This window comes from Protomyctophum parallelum, assembly GCF_964188405.1.
Source record: "Protomyctophum parallelum genome assembly, chromosome: 20".
In the NCBI taxonomy this organism is placed as follows: domain Eukaryota; kingdom Metazoa; phylum Chordata; class Actinopteri; order Myctophiformes; family Myctophidae; genus Protomyctophum; species Protomyctophum parallelum.
In genome coordinates this window covers 32,738,460-32,752,801 of record NC_139718.1, presented here as the reverse complement: position 1 = coordinate 32,752,801, position 14,342 = coordinate 32,738,460, and the positions used below count along the sequence as shown (strand labels likewise).

The window sequence follows — 14,342 nt, the reverse complement described above, 5'->3', positions numbered from 1 at the left end:
TTGTGCTTTTTTTTCTTTGTGTGTATAACTGGACACACACTGGCCTCTGTTGTGCCCTCTGTTGTGCCCGGCTGGGAAATTGTGTGGGCTGCAGGGGCCACCAGAGTGTGTGTGTGTGTGTGTGTGTGTGTGTGTGTGTGTGTGTGTGTGTGTGTGTGTGTGTGTGTGTGTGTGTGTGTGTGTGTGTGTGTGTGTGTGTGTGTGTGTGTGTGCATGATTAGATTGTGAGAACACTGGGGGTTTTGGTTGCGTGGCGTTGGGAGTTGCTTTACCTCAGAGACCGTCGTCTCCAGCTGGAAAATCAAGTTTGAAGCTCCAGATTATTATCATCATTTATTCATATCATTGGTCCTCGTGGAACTAATTTTATCCACATCCAATTTGCATATTGCTCCTCTATCTGTCTGCATCTCTCTCTATCTATCTACCTACTGTACCTACCCGTCTAGCCTCTTTCCTCCTCCCTCACTCTATCACACAATATTTCTCTCTCTACCATTTCTCCATAATTATTTGGCCTTCAACATATGTGACCGGGGGCCTTGTTTCTAAAGAAAAATAATGCATAGGCCTACTATACCAATTTTATAATAATTTATAACCTGTTACTAAAAATGTATTTGACAAAAATAAAGTGTAGTTGATTATTTGGGCTTGTTTTTAAAGTGTAGTTGATTATGGAGAGTTGGTAACCAAGTGGACCCTTATTAGATCAGGCCTATGTAAATGTTCCAGATGAGTAGCCTACAAATAAAATAGCTATATTAGCCTGTTATTATTATTTGTCTGCAGAAAATAATGTATGCCAGGGTCCAGGGACAAGATTTGTATTGTTAAATGCTTGTAGATCGGCTATTTTAGCTTATTTTGGGCTTGTTTTCATATACCGGGTTGCTTATTTCTCAGAACCTGGCAACCCCAACGATAGCATTATATTGATATCAATCCTGTAGCTAAAACAAGTACATATCGCGCTATATTACATATCGATGTGATCTGCGTTATTATGACCTTAATTTTCATGGCAGGTACATTCCAAAGTAACTAATAATAGCCACGTTATGGTGACATAATGTTACAATGTTTACAATGTTTACATTGTCTTCTTCTTCTGCTATTGGAAACAGGAAGCCATTTCAACATGTTCCATTGTTCTGATTCACCAGTGCCCCCATCTGGAACATTAGCTTTAGGCGGACCGAAAATAAACACACTTTTTACAAAATACGATGGTTAATACTTCTTTCTCTGCTATTTCTGTTAGCCAGTTAGTAAAAGACTAGTATTATCTTCAAAAACGATTGTGTACAAAAAAGCAGAATTTAGCGGAATTTGCATACTTTGAAAGGAAAGCTGATTTTCTGATTAGCATTGGTTAGCATTGCTTAACCCAATGGTTAAAACATTAGACATAGTGACTTGTTTAAGCAATTACAACGACTTAATGACACTAAAACGACATTCTGATGGAATAAAAACATTCTTTAACATTCCAACTGTGTTAATGTGGCTAAAAACGAAAACCACCAAAAAAAAGGAAAGAATGTATTTCGTTCAATTGTGAAGTTATACTATTGCCGACTTGTGGTTGAAATCACTGGCACTGGTCACATATATCTCTTCCCAGCCCACCTCTGTTTCATTGCCTTCATCCTTGAATGGATTATCGTGGAAATTCTCCATGTCATTCTCCATGCCAGTTTTCACTATTTAAAAAGGGAAACTGCGAAAATAGCTACAAGCTCACGAGTTTTGGATGGATATTGTGGTTTAGATTTTTTTTTGTTTATGATTAATTGCTTTCAGTTGTATAACACTAACATTTACCAAGTGCTTCACATCGTGTAAAACACTCACCCAGAGGACATATTCCCTCTGTCTAGTATCCACGTTTTCTTCCTTCCTACTGCCTGTGCCTCGCTCGTTCTACCACTCTTCTCCTTCGCCTCTCTCCCTGTGCCCTCTCTTTATCCGTCTTGTCACCCTTAAAGGCTCATACATACTCGTTTACACATACACGTTTTTGGTGATCGCTTATCACCGCGGTGTAGTTTTTAAAGGGTTGGAAAACTACACCATTACGTCAGTCACGGTGATGATCAGCTATCACCGCAGACACAGACCCGACCCATCTCTCTGTTTTTACTATCAGACAAGTCTTTTCACTCTGGAGCTATCACCCCGTTCACTGATTGGTCTAGAAGTTGGGTAAACCACAGGGAGGCGGGGTCAATCCTAAGGACATCACCGCGAGTATGATGGCCTCAATTCTTATCACCGTTTTAGGTGATAAGCTATCACCTGAGACGGTGATAACCTATCACCAAAAAACTGGAGTATGTATGAGCCTTTACCGTTGGTCCATCCCACCATCTCTCCATAGTCCATACTACCTCTCTCCATCGTCATGCTCTGACTCCGTGTCCTCCAGCCTGGGTAAGAGAGGTTACTCTCTCTGTCTTTCTGTCATCCCCACTCCCCTTCCCCTCTCTCTATCTCTCTCTCTCTCTCTCTCTCCCCGTTGGTCCAGTCTCGTTCAGGTACCAGCCCGTGCTCCACCCCTCTGTCTTCCTCTCCCTCTGTACCCAGGGGTCGGGCCCAGTGTAGTCTGTCATACAGATCCTCGGTCTGTTAATGACGTCTCTCGGCACAGAGCCGTTCTCCAGGCACGTTTGACTTTTATTTTGCGTTGACCTTTCAACAAAAAGATTGTGTGTCACGGCTGGTGACGGTGCACTGTATTTTGTGTGTGTGTGTGACTGTGTGTGTGTGTGTGTGTGTGTGTGTGTGTGTGTGTGTGTGTGTGTGTGTGTGTGTGCTCGTGTGCGTGCGTGCGCGACGTCTTGCTAAATATGGCACAATCCAGTCGTCGTCCTCTCTCTCTTCCTCTCCAAACTCCTCCACCCCTCTTTTCCTCTGCTTAAAGGCGATTAATTAAAAGCTCCCTGGCTCCTCTCCTCTCCCTTATCAGTGAGAGTTGAGTACTTACAGTAGACCCCCAGGGAGGTGGAGGGAGGAGGCTGGTGGAAGGAGAGGAGAAGGGAACCATGCTAATTTCAACCACTGGGAAGTCGAAAGATCGAGATCCTGTTTAGGAATCGGTGCTAGAGGAGATGTGGTACAGCGTTTTATCTGTTTCTGTCTGGGAAGAGTTTCCCTCCGCACACACACACACACACACACACACACACACACAACACACACACACACACACACACACACACACACACACACACACACACACACACACACACACACACACACACACACACACACACAGTCTGCCAGTCGTCTTCATCTCATCTTGGAGTTTTGCCTCAGGTCGAAGAAAGCAGCAGAATGTAAAGATGTCTTTGTATCTGTATCTCAATAATCAGTCTCTCTGGCTTCAACAGTAAAAACAAATTGATTCACTGGAAGAATAGCGTAGTAAATAACTCTTCAATAACAATTCAATTCAACACCACCACAGGTTTGATTTAATTCTAATCCTTATTGTAAGGTATTTATACTAAGGAGGCGTGCGTGCGTGTGCAGCAGACCTGTAATGAGGATATTCTCTCTGTCCTTCAGGTTGAAGCCGTTCATCACAGGACAACCTGCTAAGAGACTGGCACTGGATCAGGTACTCATGTCTGTCTGAGTGTCTGTGTCTCCATCTGTCCATGTCAGTCTGTGTGTCTCTGTCCATCCATCTGTCCATCTCTGTCTGTTTGTCTCTGTCCATACATCTGCCCATCTCAGTCTGTCTGTCTCTGTCCATCCATCTGTCCATGTCAGTCGGTCTGTCTCTGTCCATCCATCTGCCCATGTCAGTCTGTCTGTCTCTGTCCATCCATCTGCCCATGTCAGTCGGTCTGTCTCTGTCCATCCATCTGTCCATGTCAGTCTGTCTGTCTCTGTCCATCCATCTGCCCAGAGGAGTCAGATGGAGAGAGAGAAATGAATCATTCAGTCTCTCTTTCTTCTGTCTTCATCATGCTCTATCTCAGTGGTTCCCAAACTTTTCCAAAGAAGGGATTAGACGTTTGACCTGGAACCAAACTAGTGAAAATAGCAGATCTAAAGCCCAAACCACACCAAAGTGTCGGGTCGGGACAAAATGTTTTTTTAAGGTAAACCACACCAATGCAACTCATTGAGTTGCATATATATTAAAGTCTAACTCATGTTGATTAGGTGATGTAATGGTAAAACGAACAGTGCCAACACAAACATTAAAAGGCCATTAACAATAAAGAGACAATATGACAATGAGGGACAATATGACGTACATTTTCCCTTCATTGTTTTTAAAACAAACATTGAACTAAAAACAAACATTAAACCTGTATATAGGAGGGGCTAGCACCCCTCAAAAATCATACAATTATTTTAATTTGTTTTATTGAAGAAGAAAGAAAGGCCTGCAAAAGTAACTAGGATTATTTATTTATTTTAAAGATGAGAGAGGTCATTCCACAGCTTGGGAGCCAGAAGGGAGAAGGGTCTAGGTCACTTGAAATGATGGCCAGGGTGTCATAGGGACAGATGTCCTGTGTTTGCTGATTGAGTTCTGTAAAAAAAGAAGGTTGTGGAACATATCCTGGGGGGGGGGTGCCCTTGGTCGCCTTGTAAGTCATCACCAGTATCTTGAATATATGCAGAAACCAGTGAAGAAGCAGACATTTTTGTGTGGTTCAAGACCAGGTGTGCAGTAGTGGTGTTCTGGATCAGTTGTACAGGTCAGAGAGGGCATGCAGGTAGACCAGCAAGGAGGAGCAAAAGAAAGGAGTTTAGGTCAAATATGCTTGAAACACATTTGCATTGCAGGCATTATGCATTGATGTCAGGCTTCAGTCAGTGAAGAATAACCCATGGTATTTTCAATTTTGTCGCACTTGGTCTGACTATAGTGCACTATTCAGGTCTTGTTATATTCATGTGCTTTACAAATTAAATGCAACAGTATATTTGATTGCATTATTAATTTCCCAGTGCTTACAATATTATTGTCAGTACTGAATTAAATTAAATTGTGTTTTGCTATGGTTCAAAAAGATCGAAAAATGTGGGTATATACACTTGCAGACACATCCTGTACACATTTTGATATAATAATAATTATAATAATAAAACTTTATTTGTATAGCACCTTTCATGACATGAAATGCAGCTCAAAGTGCTTTACAGAACAATGGAGAATAAAAGAAAAGCAAGGCAACAACATTAAAAAACAAGCAGTAATGCAGTACAGTGAGGACATGAAAATTAAAAAATAAAAGATCAATTAAAGGCAATGTTGTAGAAGTGGGTCTTGAGCTGAGCTTTAAAAATGTCTACAGAGGCTGCCTGACGATATAGGCCCATAAGAGGTTGACCGCTTCATTCCTCTCACAATTGTGAGAGGAATGTGTATTAAACACATTGTGTGCCCACACAACACTTTCAAAATAGTGACCCAGGGTGCCCACTTTTTACATTCATTTTTTTTTTACATTTGTTTTCTGCCTAGACGTCCACAGACGTCTTTGGCACTGCATAGCGGTAATTCCCAGGATGTCTGTGGACGTCTTGAGCTCAAAATGTGTTGACACCGGGGAGTTTTTCATAATAAAGGCACTAGAGTGCCACGCAGATGATTCCCGCTGGGGGCGTGTTCTCTCCTCCTTGTCACCAGTGCCCATACCCTAGGTGGGGTTGGCAAAAGGGCCTTTCTGTGTGGAGTTTGCGTGTTCTCCTCGTGTCCCCTAGGGTACTGTAGGTACCCTCACAAAAAACATGCAGTAGTCCTAGTCTAAACTACCTCCCCTTGGCCAGCCGGGGCGCCTGGAGGGGAAAGGAACTGGTCGGAATAACGTTTTCCTTCCACGCGCTACGTCCGGCCGGGGAAACTCTCCCCTGTCAGGTGAAAAGAAGCAGCTTGGACTCCTCATGCATAGAAGGAAGCATGAGGTCAGTAGATAATTGACACTGGTGGAAAAAAATGGGTTGCAAAGTCGTGGGATAAAATTTAAAGTTAAAACAATTAATAAAAAGGTCCTAAAGATGCCTTTACATGGCACAGGCACTCCGTGGTTTTGATTCTAAAGACGTGTATACACGTCATTGGCATAATTACAATTAGTGTTAAGAACACCAGGCCCAACTAGGATGAGTCTTCTTTCATGCAAGACCTGGTCAATTTATATAAAATGATAAAATACTTTAATTGCCACCATTCAACTCGATGATTAGACTATTCATCCCCTTACTTAAATGATTGATTATAAAACGGCCTTAAAAGCATGCATGTTCCCCAGGAGTCCTATCTGAAATAATAGTGGCCTTTCAATCTAGTCTAGAGAAAGCTCTTCAAGGATTCCATATGTAAGAGGCTTTATTTGCCATTCTCTCATGCAGGTATAGGCAGTGAAATGTTGAGTGGCAAAGTGGCATGCTAACATTAACAATTACAGTAGAACTACTGAATATAACTACAAGATGATAGTAGTGGATAATACAATTGATAACAAAAAATATATATAATGGTGGATATAAAAACAAATAGTACAGGTTTTAGAAAGGAAACCTGTACTATTTATTTTAGAGACATAAAATATGAGATGGACCATCTCTGTCCAAGACCACGGACTATCCCTCTAACAAATTGCCCACAATTTGGCACAATGCCCATGGGCATGCCTACACGGTTCAGCCATACGCTAGGTTTCACCTAGCCTCGTTTCCACATTCCTTCTCTCATCTCTTAATTCCACTCTATCCTGATCCTTGTCTTTCTCCTCCCTACATCCCTGTCTCTCTTTCTCTACCTTTCATTTATCTTTCTCTCTTACACTGCCAACCCCCCCCCCCCCCTCTCTCTCTCTCTCTCTCTCTCTCTCTCTCTCTCTCTTCCACCCCCCCCCCCCCCCCCCCCCCTCTCTCTGTTTTGTTGAGAACAGTTCAGGCTCATGATGGGGGCCGGGTCAACAAGCCTTGTTACCTAGCAACCCCCTCGCCTCCCCCTGGGAACGGGGACCAAGCGAGCGTTGCGATTGGCCGAGAGCTCACTGGCATGCTCGCTCTCTCACTCTGAATCCTTGTTATGTAATGTTGTCAGAGCCGAAGTTGATGGACACACACACACACGGTGTGTGTGTGTGTGTGTGTGTGTGTGTGTGTGTGTGTGTGTGTGTGTGTGTGTGTGTGTGTGTGTGTGTGTGTGTGTGTGTGTGTGTGTGTGTGTGTGTGTGTGTGTGTGTGTGTGTGTGTGTGTGTGTGTGTGTGTGTGTGTGTGTGTGTCGCACGCGCGTGTGGGTTGGCCGTCATTCACCGAGTCTCGTGTTTGCTTCTTTCAGCAGAACCTCATTTCCGTACGGCCGTCTATCACCCCTACACACACACTCACACGGCCCCCTCCGTTGACCTCGGCATCAATTTGAACATTTCCAACGCAGCCTTCAGAGTGAATGACAGTTTCATGTAGAGAATGAAGCATAGAGATTTCACTCAAGGTCGTTTGAACTTAAAGACAATGTCTTTACATGGACTGGATGCTGACAGACGTTTGAACTTTGGACCAAGAGAGACCAATTATTTCTAGTATGCAAAATGGAGCACAACCGATGCCAGATTTTTGATTCTGGTCCTGATATTGGAGAGTCTACCGACTTCCAATGTTTTGACTGATATTTTATCAAAAAGTTTCAAATAAATTCTAATCACTTCAATAAAGTTTTCAAAAAAAGAATACAATTTAAAAAAAAATCTACAAGCTCACAACGTGTCGCTGTAGATCTGCTATTTTTGAGGCACGCCCGAGCGTCCTTCCAGGCGACGAGCAGCCGATGCCCGTGTGCCAACGAGTGCTCCCTCTGCACATCGTAGTCAGTCACAGCAATTGGGGGCAGGGTATTGAGGACAACTGGTTTGGGAATAACTATACACAATCATGAATTAAACCACGGAGTGTATATTTAAAGAAGAGGTCACAGTACACATTCTGAGCCTTCTTCCTCCACACTGGGAGGCAAACTGCAGCCAAAAGTTTGATGGGATCCACTTTCACACACTTTCTTTTCCTTTGCGTTTCATGAGCAGTTGGGTTCTATTGCAACCTACGTAATATACGTGCGTGCTCGTGTGATGTCAATACTTCATGCAGCATTCTCCCTCTCATCTTTCTTACCGTTTGTCTCTCCTCCACTGTTGGAAGAAAAGGAACACAGAGGGGGAGAGAGAGAGGTCTGGACCACCTACTCTCTCCATCCTATAAAAGGAGTGAACGGCAGCGAGAGTGTGTTTGTGGGAGTCTGTCGATGCAGCTAGTCAGCTTTTGGCAGATAATGACCTGCTCTATTTGAAGTGGAGTTCCCACACAAAGCAGGACTGAACCCTCACAGTAGAGCCATGGCTGTACTCTGATCCAAGATCTGTGCTCTTGTTGGATTAGATATGAGGACTTTAGTGCTCACGAGAAGGAGACCAAAAAATCGCACAGACTGACATATCCTTCCGTCAGACTGCCTGTCTGTGTGTCTGTTTTTCTTACACACACATTTTAGTTCACGCACGCACGCAAGCACGCACACAATACTTGCCCCCTCTTCCCTGTGTCTCCATCCTGACCTAGTTACCAGCCTCTCCCCCAACGCATGTTTATACACTGGGTTTTACATTAGTTGTTACTGGTAATTAAGAGTAAGACAGTAGACATGTTCAGACACAAAGGCAGAAGGACGGACGGACGGACGGAGGGAGGGAGGATGGATGGATGGATGGATGGATGGATGGATGGAGCTGGTGGAGAGAGAGAAGGATGGAGAAATAATGAAGCAAGTGAGGATGGGTGGAAGGAAGAGGGTGGATGGTTGAGAAAGATAGGAAGAAATGGAGAGATGGATGAAGAGGAAAAGAATAATGTAGTTTTGATTTGAACAGGTTTGATTTGTATCTGGTTTCTGTATTGACGTTGATTTGTTTTGTGTTTTTCCATTAGTTTCACCAGTGACCTAATCTCGTGTTAATTCAGTGTAGAACACACGTTGGCGAGGCTGTTGCAAACTGTTAATGACATTTCTGAAACGATGATAAAATATTATGGCGGATCAGAATGATTCAATACTTAAAACACAAACACACACACACACCAAAAACTAATTATAAAACAACTAATTTAATCATATTCCTGTTCCCGATAGTCAACAAGAAACGTGTTTTCTTTTTTAAATCTAAAATCATCACACTTTTGGCTACATTTGTACTCTCTGATTGAAATTAATGCAAAGTGTTCTGTGTACCAGCTTTACCTGCATTTGACTTGCCTTTGACACAGATACAAGCAAGCAATAGGATGCTTTGAATGACAATACAGTCCAAACTAAGGACACAATAGCCTATGAAATAGTTTTCTGACATTTATTTTATTGCAGGATGATCAGAGATCCATTCAAAGCAGAACATGTTCTCTCCTGTGTTAGAGCTCTGTGCTCATATTAGTAGGGTTAAGAGGATTAATAATACATGGAAAGTATTTCTTCTATTATGTAATTGTTGGAGGACACATTGAGTGCTGAAACCTGTTTAGACTAAATCTAAATGTATAGGCGAATCCAAGCCGAGTGCTAATTTGCAGGTTATCCCTGTGGCAGTTTTTCCTAAGTCTGCGCCATCTGCGTCTGTCCTGTGTTTCTCTCGTCTTTTTATCTTACCCTTTCTATTTTTTTAAGGTGGGGGGGGGGCTATGTCCCCTTAGATAGCATTTCTGTAGACTTAGATAGCATTTGATACAGACTTATAGCATGTTATGTAGAAAGCACTATAATTGCATTGTATATAGTCATAGCACGCCATAGTACATATGTATAGCATAGTAGTATATATGTATAGTTTATATGTATAGTTTCATTATATAGATATTCCACTGTTACTTTCTTAGCTTACGCATGTTTCATGATAAATGCTTTTATGTGATGTATTCCCATGCTTTTTGTTCTTGCTTAATGTAAGTCGCTCTGGATTAAGAGCGTCTGCTAAATGCCTAAATTGTAAATTGTATGTCAGTGTAGAGGGACAGGAAACCAAGGCAGTATAGACAGAAGAGACATACGAGACAAGACGTGGGTCGGATTTGAACCCTGGTCCTCACACTCACTAGGAGCATATGGTCTGTGCACTAAATGGCTGAGCCACCAGGCCCCCCCCCTCCTGTCTTAGGTTATTTTTGGATTACCGGTGGCCATGTGTTAACGAAAGTGCTCTCTCTCCCCCCGCTGCGTTTTATTGGCCTTGTAGGACAGAATCCTCAAGAAACAAATGATGGCTTAACGAGTGACAGCTTAGAGTCCACACTGTGCCTGAATAAGGCTGTCCCACCGGCCTCTCTCTCGCAGAGCTGGGGGCGATATGAACAACAGCAAATATCACTACAAATATCGAATTTGTGGCAATATTATTGTAGTGTGACAATATTTTTTTATTTTGTAATGGCAAGGAATTGCTGATCTACAACCAAGTATAAAATAGGGCTTAAGTGATAGTAAAACCAGGAAGAGACAACACTTATACCGAGAGAATAGATTAGAATCCCAAACTATGACACTAGTGGTGCTTTGCTCTACTAGTTAAGCTATACAGGGAATAGAACCTCCAACCCTGGCATTGATGGTGCCTTGCTCTACCAATTTATACACAACCAATGTGATACATGATTATATTAGTTCAGAGCTCAAGTTAGAGATTTGCTTTGTTTTCCTTGCCAACGATATGTGACCTTTTAGGTTACACACGCTCAGAACATGCTACAGTATGATTTGTATTCCAAAATATAACAAAAGATAAAATTACAGTTTGACTCTCACCAACTCTGGAGGAGAAACCATCTCAATGCGTAACATTAAATGAGTAGTTACACCAAGTTGAGGACAGGTCACATCTGTGCATGTTCTTTGGAAATGTACCAGATAAACAAAGCTCTGGTTCAGCACAATGACACTATGTTCTTTATTGACTTAAAGAAGTCAATAAAGAACACTGAACACAGGACAATCTGGAGAATAGGAGAATGTGATTGTTCAAATGAAAAGTAATGCTGTCATTGATTCTGATGTTATATTTGAGAGTGGAGTATGAGTTCAAATATCTCCACCTGTCCCTCCATAATAATAATAATAATGATATTACATCCCAAAGGAAATTATCATATTAATAAAAATAATACCAGGTTCCAAGTTCCGCGGGGAAATTTGTATTCTACAGCAACACAATGATTATTAAAACACACTCACATTGTACACGGCCATACCGTCAATCACACACACATGCCCGCCAGCGCACCGACCGATGAGCGGCATTTTCCCATCGTATACACCTCCTTTCTCCAGATCTGCAGTGGCAACCCCCTGGCGCAGTCGTATGAAGAACCGGCCAGTTCGGTTGTGGTGGAGAGCGGGCCCGTGGTGGAGAGCGGGCCCGTCATGGAGAGCGGGCCCGTGGTCTATGACGACGCCGAGGAGGAGGAGGAGGATGAAGAAGAGCCATGCGTCAGTGCCATGGATCTGATGGGAAGCAACGGTCTGTTCTCATGTTGTATCGTAGTCTGATGATCTCTGATCTATTCTGGTCACGGATGCACACGTTGTAGATACAGCATTGGCCACTGCCGTTCGTTTGAGCGATGCGTCAACGCGGCTGTCATATTTGCAGCCATGTCTCTCCTATGCACACATGTCTATTGAAGCAGGGTGTCTCTCCGCAATGGGCTCTATGCACACACATGCCATTTTGGAAAGAACTTGGGGCCCCTTCCCTACTTCCTTCACAGGTGTTGCCGCTGATACTAATGAAGGCTCTGTTCCATTCTCATCAAACAGAGTCGTGGTGCTGCTATTGTGCGTGTTGGCTCACTGGTCTGGAAACGCTCTTCTACACCAGTGGGTCTCAAAGTGTCCTTGAGTGGATTCTAAATGGTACGGGTGTGTAACTGAGTGTACAAATGGACTATTTGAGTGGACCACTCTCGGAGTTATGGGCGTCCTTGAAATTAAAAAGTTTGAGAACCACTGCACACTGAATGGAACTGAGCCTTTATTAGTATCATCGGTAACACGACCAGTGCACTTGTGCAAGGACGCGCTGGGATTGGCCAGTAGCCACTTTGAGTGGCAGTCGGGGGAAACGCTCTCGCCAGAACATTATTCACTATTCTCTACCTATCGGGTCTCAACTCGGAACGGCCCCGAGTCTGCTCAATCGAACTTCACAACGTTCGACACGGCAACTCTCTCGCTTTAGCTCGCTTGATTGGTGTCTCACGTGGCTCCAGTTTGCTTGAGACGGCGCGCCTCCGTTGTTGTCAGGAACTATACTTTAGACGAGAGACACTTGGCCACAGAAGCGGGCCGTGGTTATATGCACAACCCGTATAGGCTTTCGAATGTCGTGGCCCGGAAGTAGGAAGAGTTATTCTGTCTGCATATATTTGTGCAAATTATGAGGATCGGCTTCGCACTTTTTCTGCAAATTTTGTTGCCCCCCTTGGTGTGTTGCCCTCCAGTAACAAAACAACACCTTTCCTTTGTTTCAGTCTAGAATGTGTCCCTATCACGCTATAATCTGTCTACACAAAAAAATGCTCTTTTAAATTATACTGTCTATAATTAATAATTAAGTCTGTCTCTCTTCCTCCAGATTATGGCAGGTATGATGATTATGAAGACGGATTCTAGCCCCGATTTCCCTGAATTGTCCCTGAAACTCTTTTTGCATCCATATTGGAACTTAACGCCTACACGGATGCGAAATGGCTACCGACTGGGAGTTGAGGCATCATCAAGGAAAAGCATGCAGAATAGTTGTCGTATATGAGCCAATCAGGGATGGGATCAGCAGGATCAGGGTCATCTCTCAGAAGTATACGGGAGTTGTGCCTCAGTTACAAAAACAATAGATACAATACTGAATGAAAAATCTACGAGAAATCACATTGCTGTGTTCCAGTTGACCATCCCATGTGTTAACATGTACTTTTGAGTGGAAAAAACATTGCTTGGAAGTTTATCACCAGACGGAGTGAAATGAACAAGGCATGAATAGTTTGACTGTGGTTAGACTGTGGCCATGAAGGTCCATAATTCAAGCAGGGCAATGAGCTTTTAGCCACCTGCCCAGATGCTTGTTAGCCCTTGTGTAGCCCCAGTGGACGGAACAAGAAAATATGCCTGCCTTTGTTGATGTGACTGTTTTTATGTATGGTTTAAGCTTCAGAGACCCCTGGTCGCTTTGGTTTTCTGTCCTATCCTGTTGTTAATTGCATCACCTGTCCTCATTCCAGATGTCGTCATCCAAAGATTAGACACTAGAATAACAGGTGAATGCAATTAACCCTCTGCTGTGATTGAAAACCAGCAGTACCGGGATACCTCAAGGACCAGGGACCAGGACAGCCAATGGTGTAAACTAAAGTTGGAAAGAAAATAACAGAACAAATGGATATGGAAGACGAGCTTTAGCCAAACGTATTGTACCTAAACTTGCACTTGACACTTGAGTAGTGTGTCTGCCTGCCTGATAATCTGCTGCCTATAATGTCAAATATAACAATTATACCACAATCACATAACGTAGTATTTAAGGACGAGCTTTTAATGTTCAAATAACCATATACCGGTTACCATGCCAGTGTTACTTTGTTCAGAACACACAATCTACAGGAATTAGATGTGGTGGTGGTGGTAGATAATAATTCTCATTCTGACTGACTTGGTTCCCCAAAGCCACTCTTTTATTTGCCTAAAGTAGAGGCCCCAGGTTGATTTTGTTTTAAGTTCAAAATGAAAGAAGGTATTAAAGGAGAGCAGACATAGATAGACATCTACCACCCTTAGGGTCACACTAAACTTTTATTCTGCCTATGCAGCGTATTCTGGCAATGCTTTTCGATAGGAACAGAGCAGGGTTGTTGTTTTTTTGCGGAAATCCGCGAATGGCAAAAAACATCTCCATTCCCATTGAAAAGCATTGGCAGAATCCGCCGGATAGGCAGAATCAAAGTTTGGTGTGGCCGCACCCTTATGCTGTTTTTAATTTATTATGTACAGTAAAACGAACCTTCACAATCAGCCCAGGTTTTCATGCCCTTTTTAAACTGACCTGGGATAAGTCTTCTCTCTGTCATTTAGAAACAAATTATTATTTTTCTTGTTGCCGACTGGCGAGTGATTCTGACTCTTAACGTTTGTTCCCCTACACTACAGCCTTATTCATTACATTACATTACAGTAGCTATAGATTAATGCCTTATCTATTTAGCAGACATGTGCAGAACTGCTGCACCTGTGTTTGTGCTGGAAGCCAAAGTAGCCTATCTGCTGAAATGTTGCCTT

At 42.9% G+C, this 14,342-nt stretch overlaps 1 protein-coding gene across 2 annotated transcripts in view; it reads left to right on the top strand.

Moving 5' to 3' along the window:
- brf1a (BRF1 general transcription factor IIIB subunit a) overlaps window positions 1-13,808 on the top strand; it is a 112,441-nt gene extending 98,633 nt beyond the window's left edge. For both annotated transcript variants that reach the window (XM_083791334.1, XM_083791335.1), the window contains exons 17-19: window positions 3,574-3,625; window positions 11,343-11,532; window positions 12,649-13,808. In XM_083791334.1, the coding sequence (XP_083647460.1) occupies window positions 3,574-3,625; window positions 11,343-11,532; window positions 12,649-12,686 (280 nt within the window). In that variant the 3' untranslated portion in view covers window positions 12,687-13,808. The remainder of the gene's footprint in view (window positions 1-3,573; window positions 3,626-11,342; window positions 11,533-12,648) is intronic.
- Window positions 13,809-14,342: the final 534 nt, after the last annotated feature.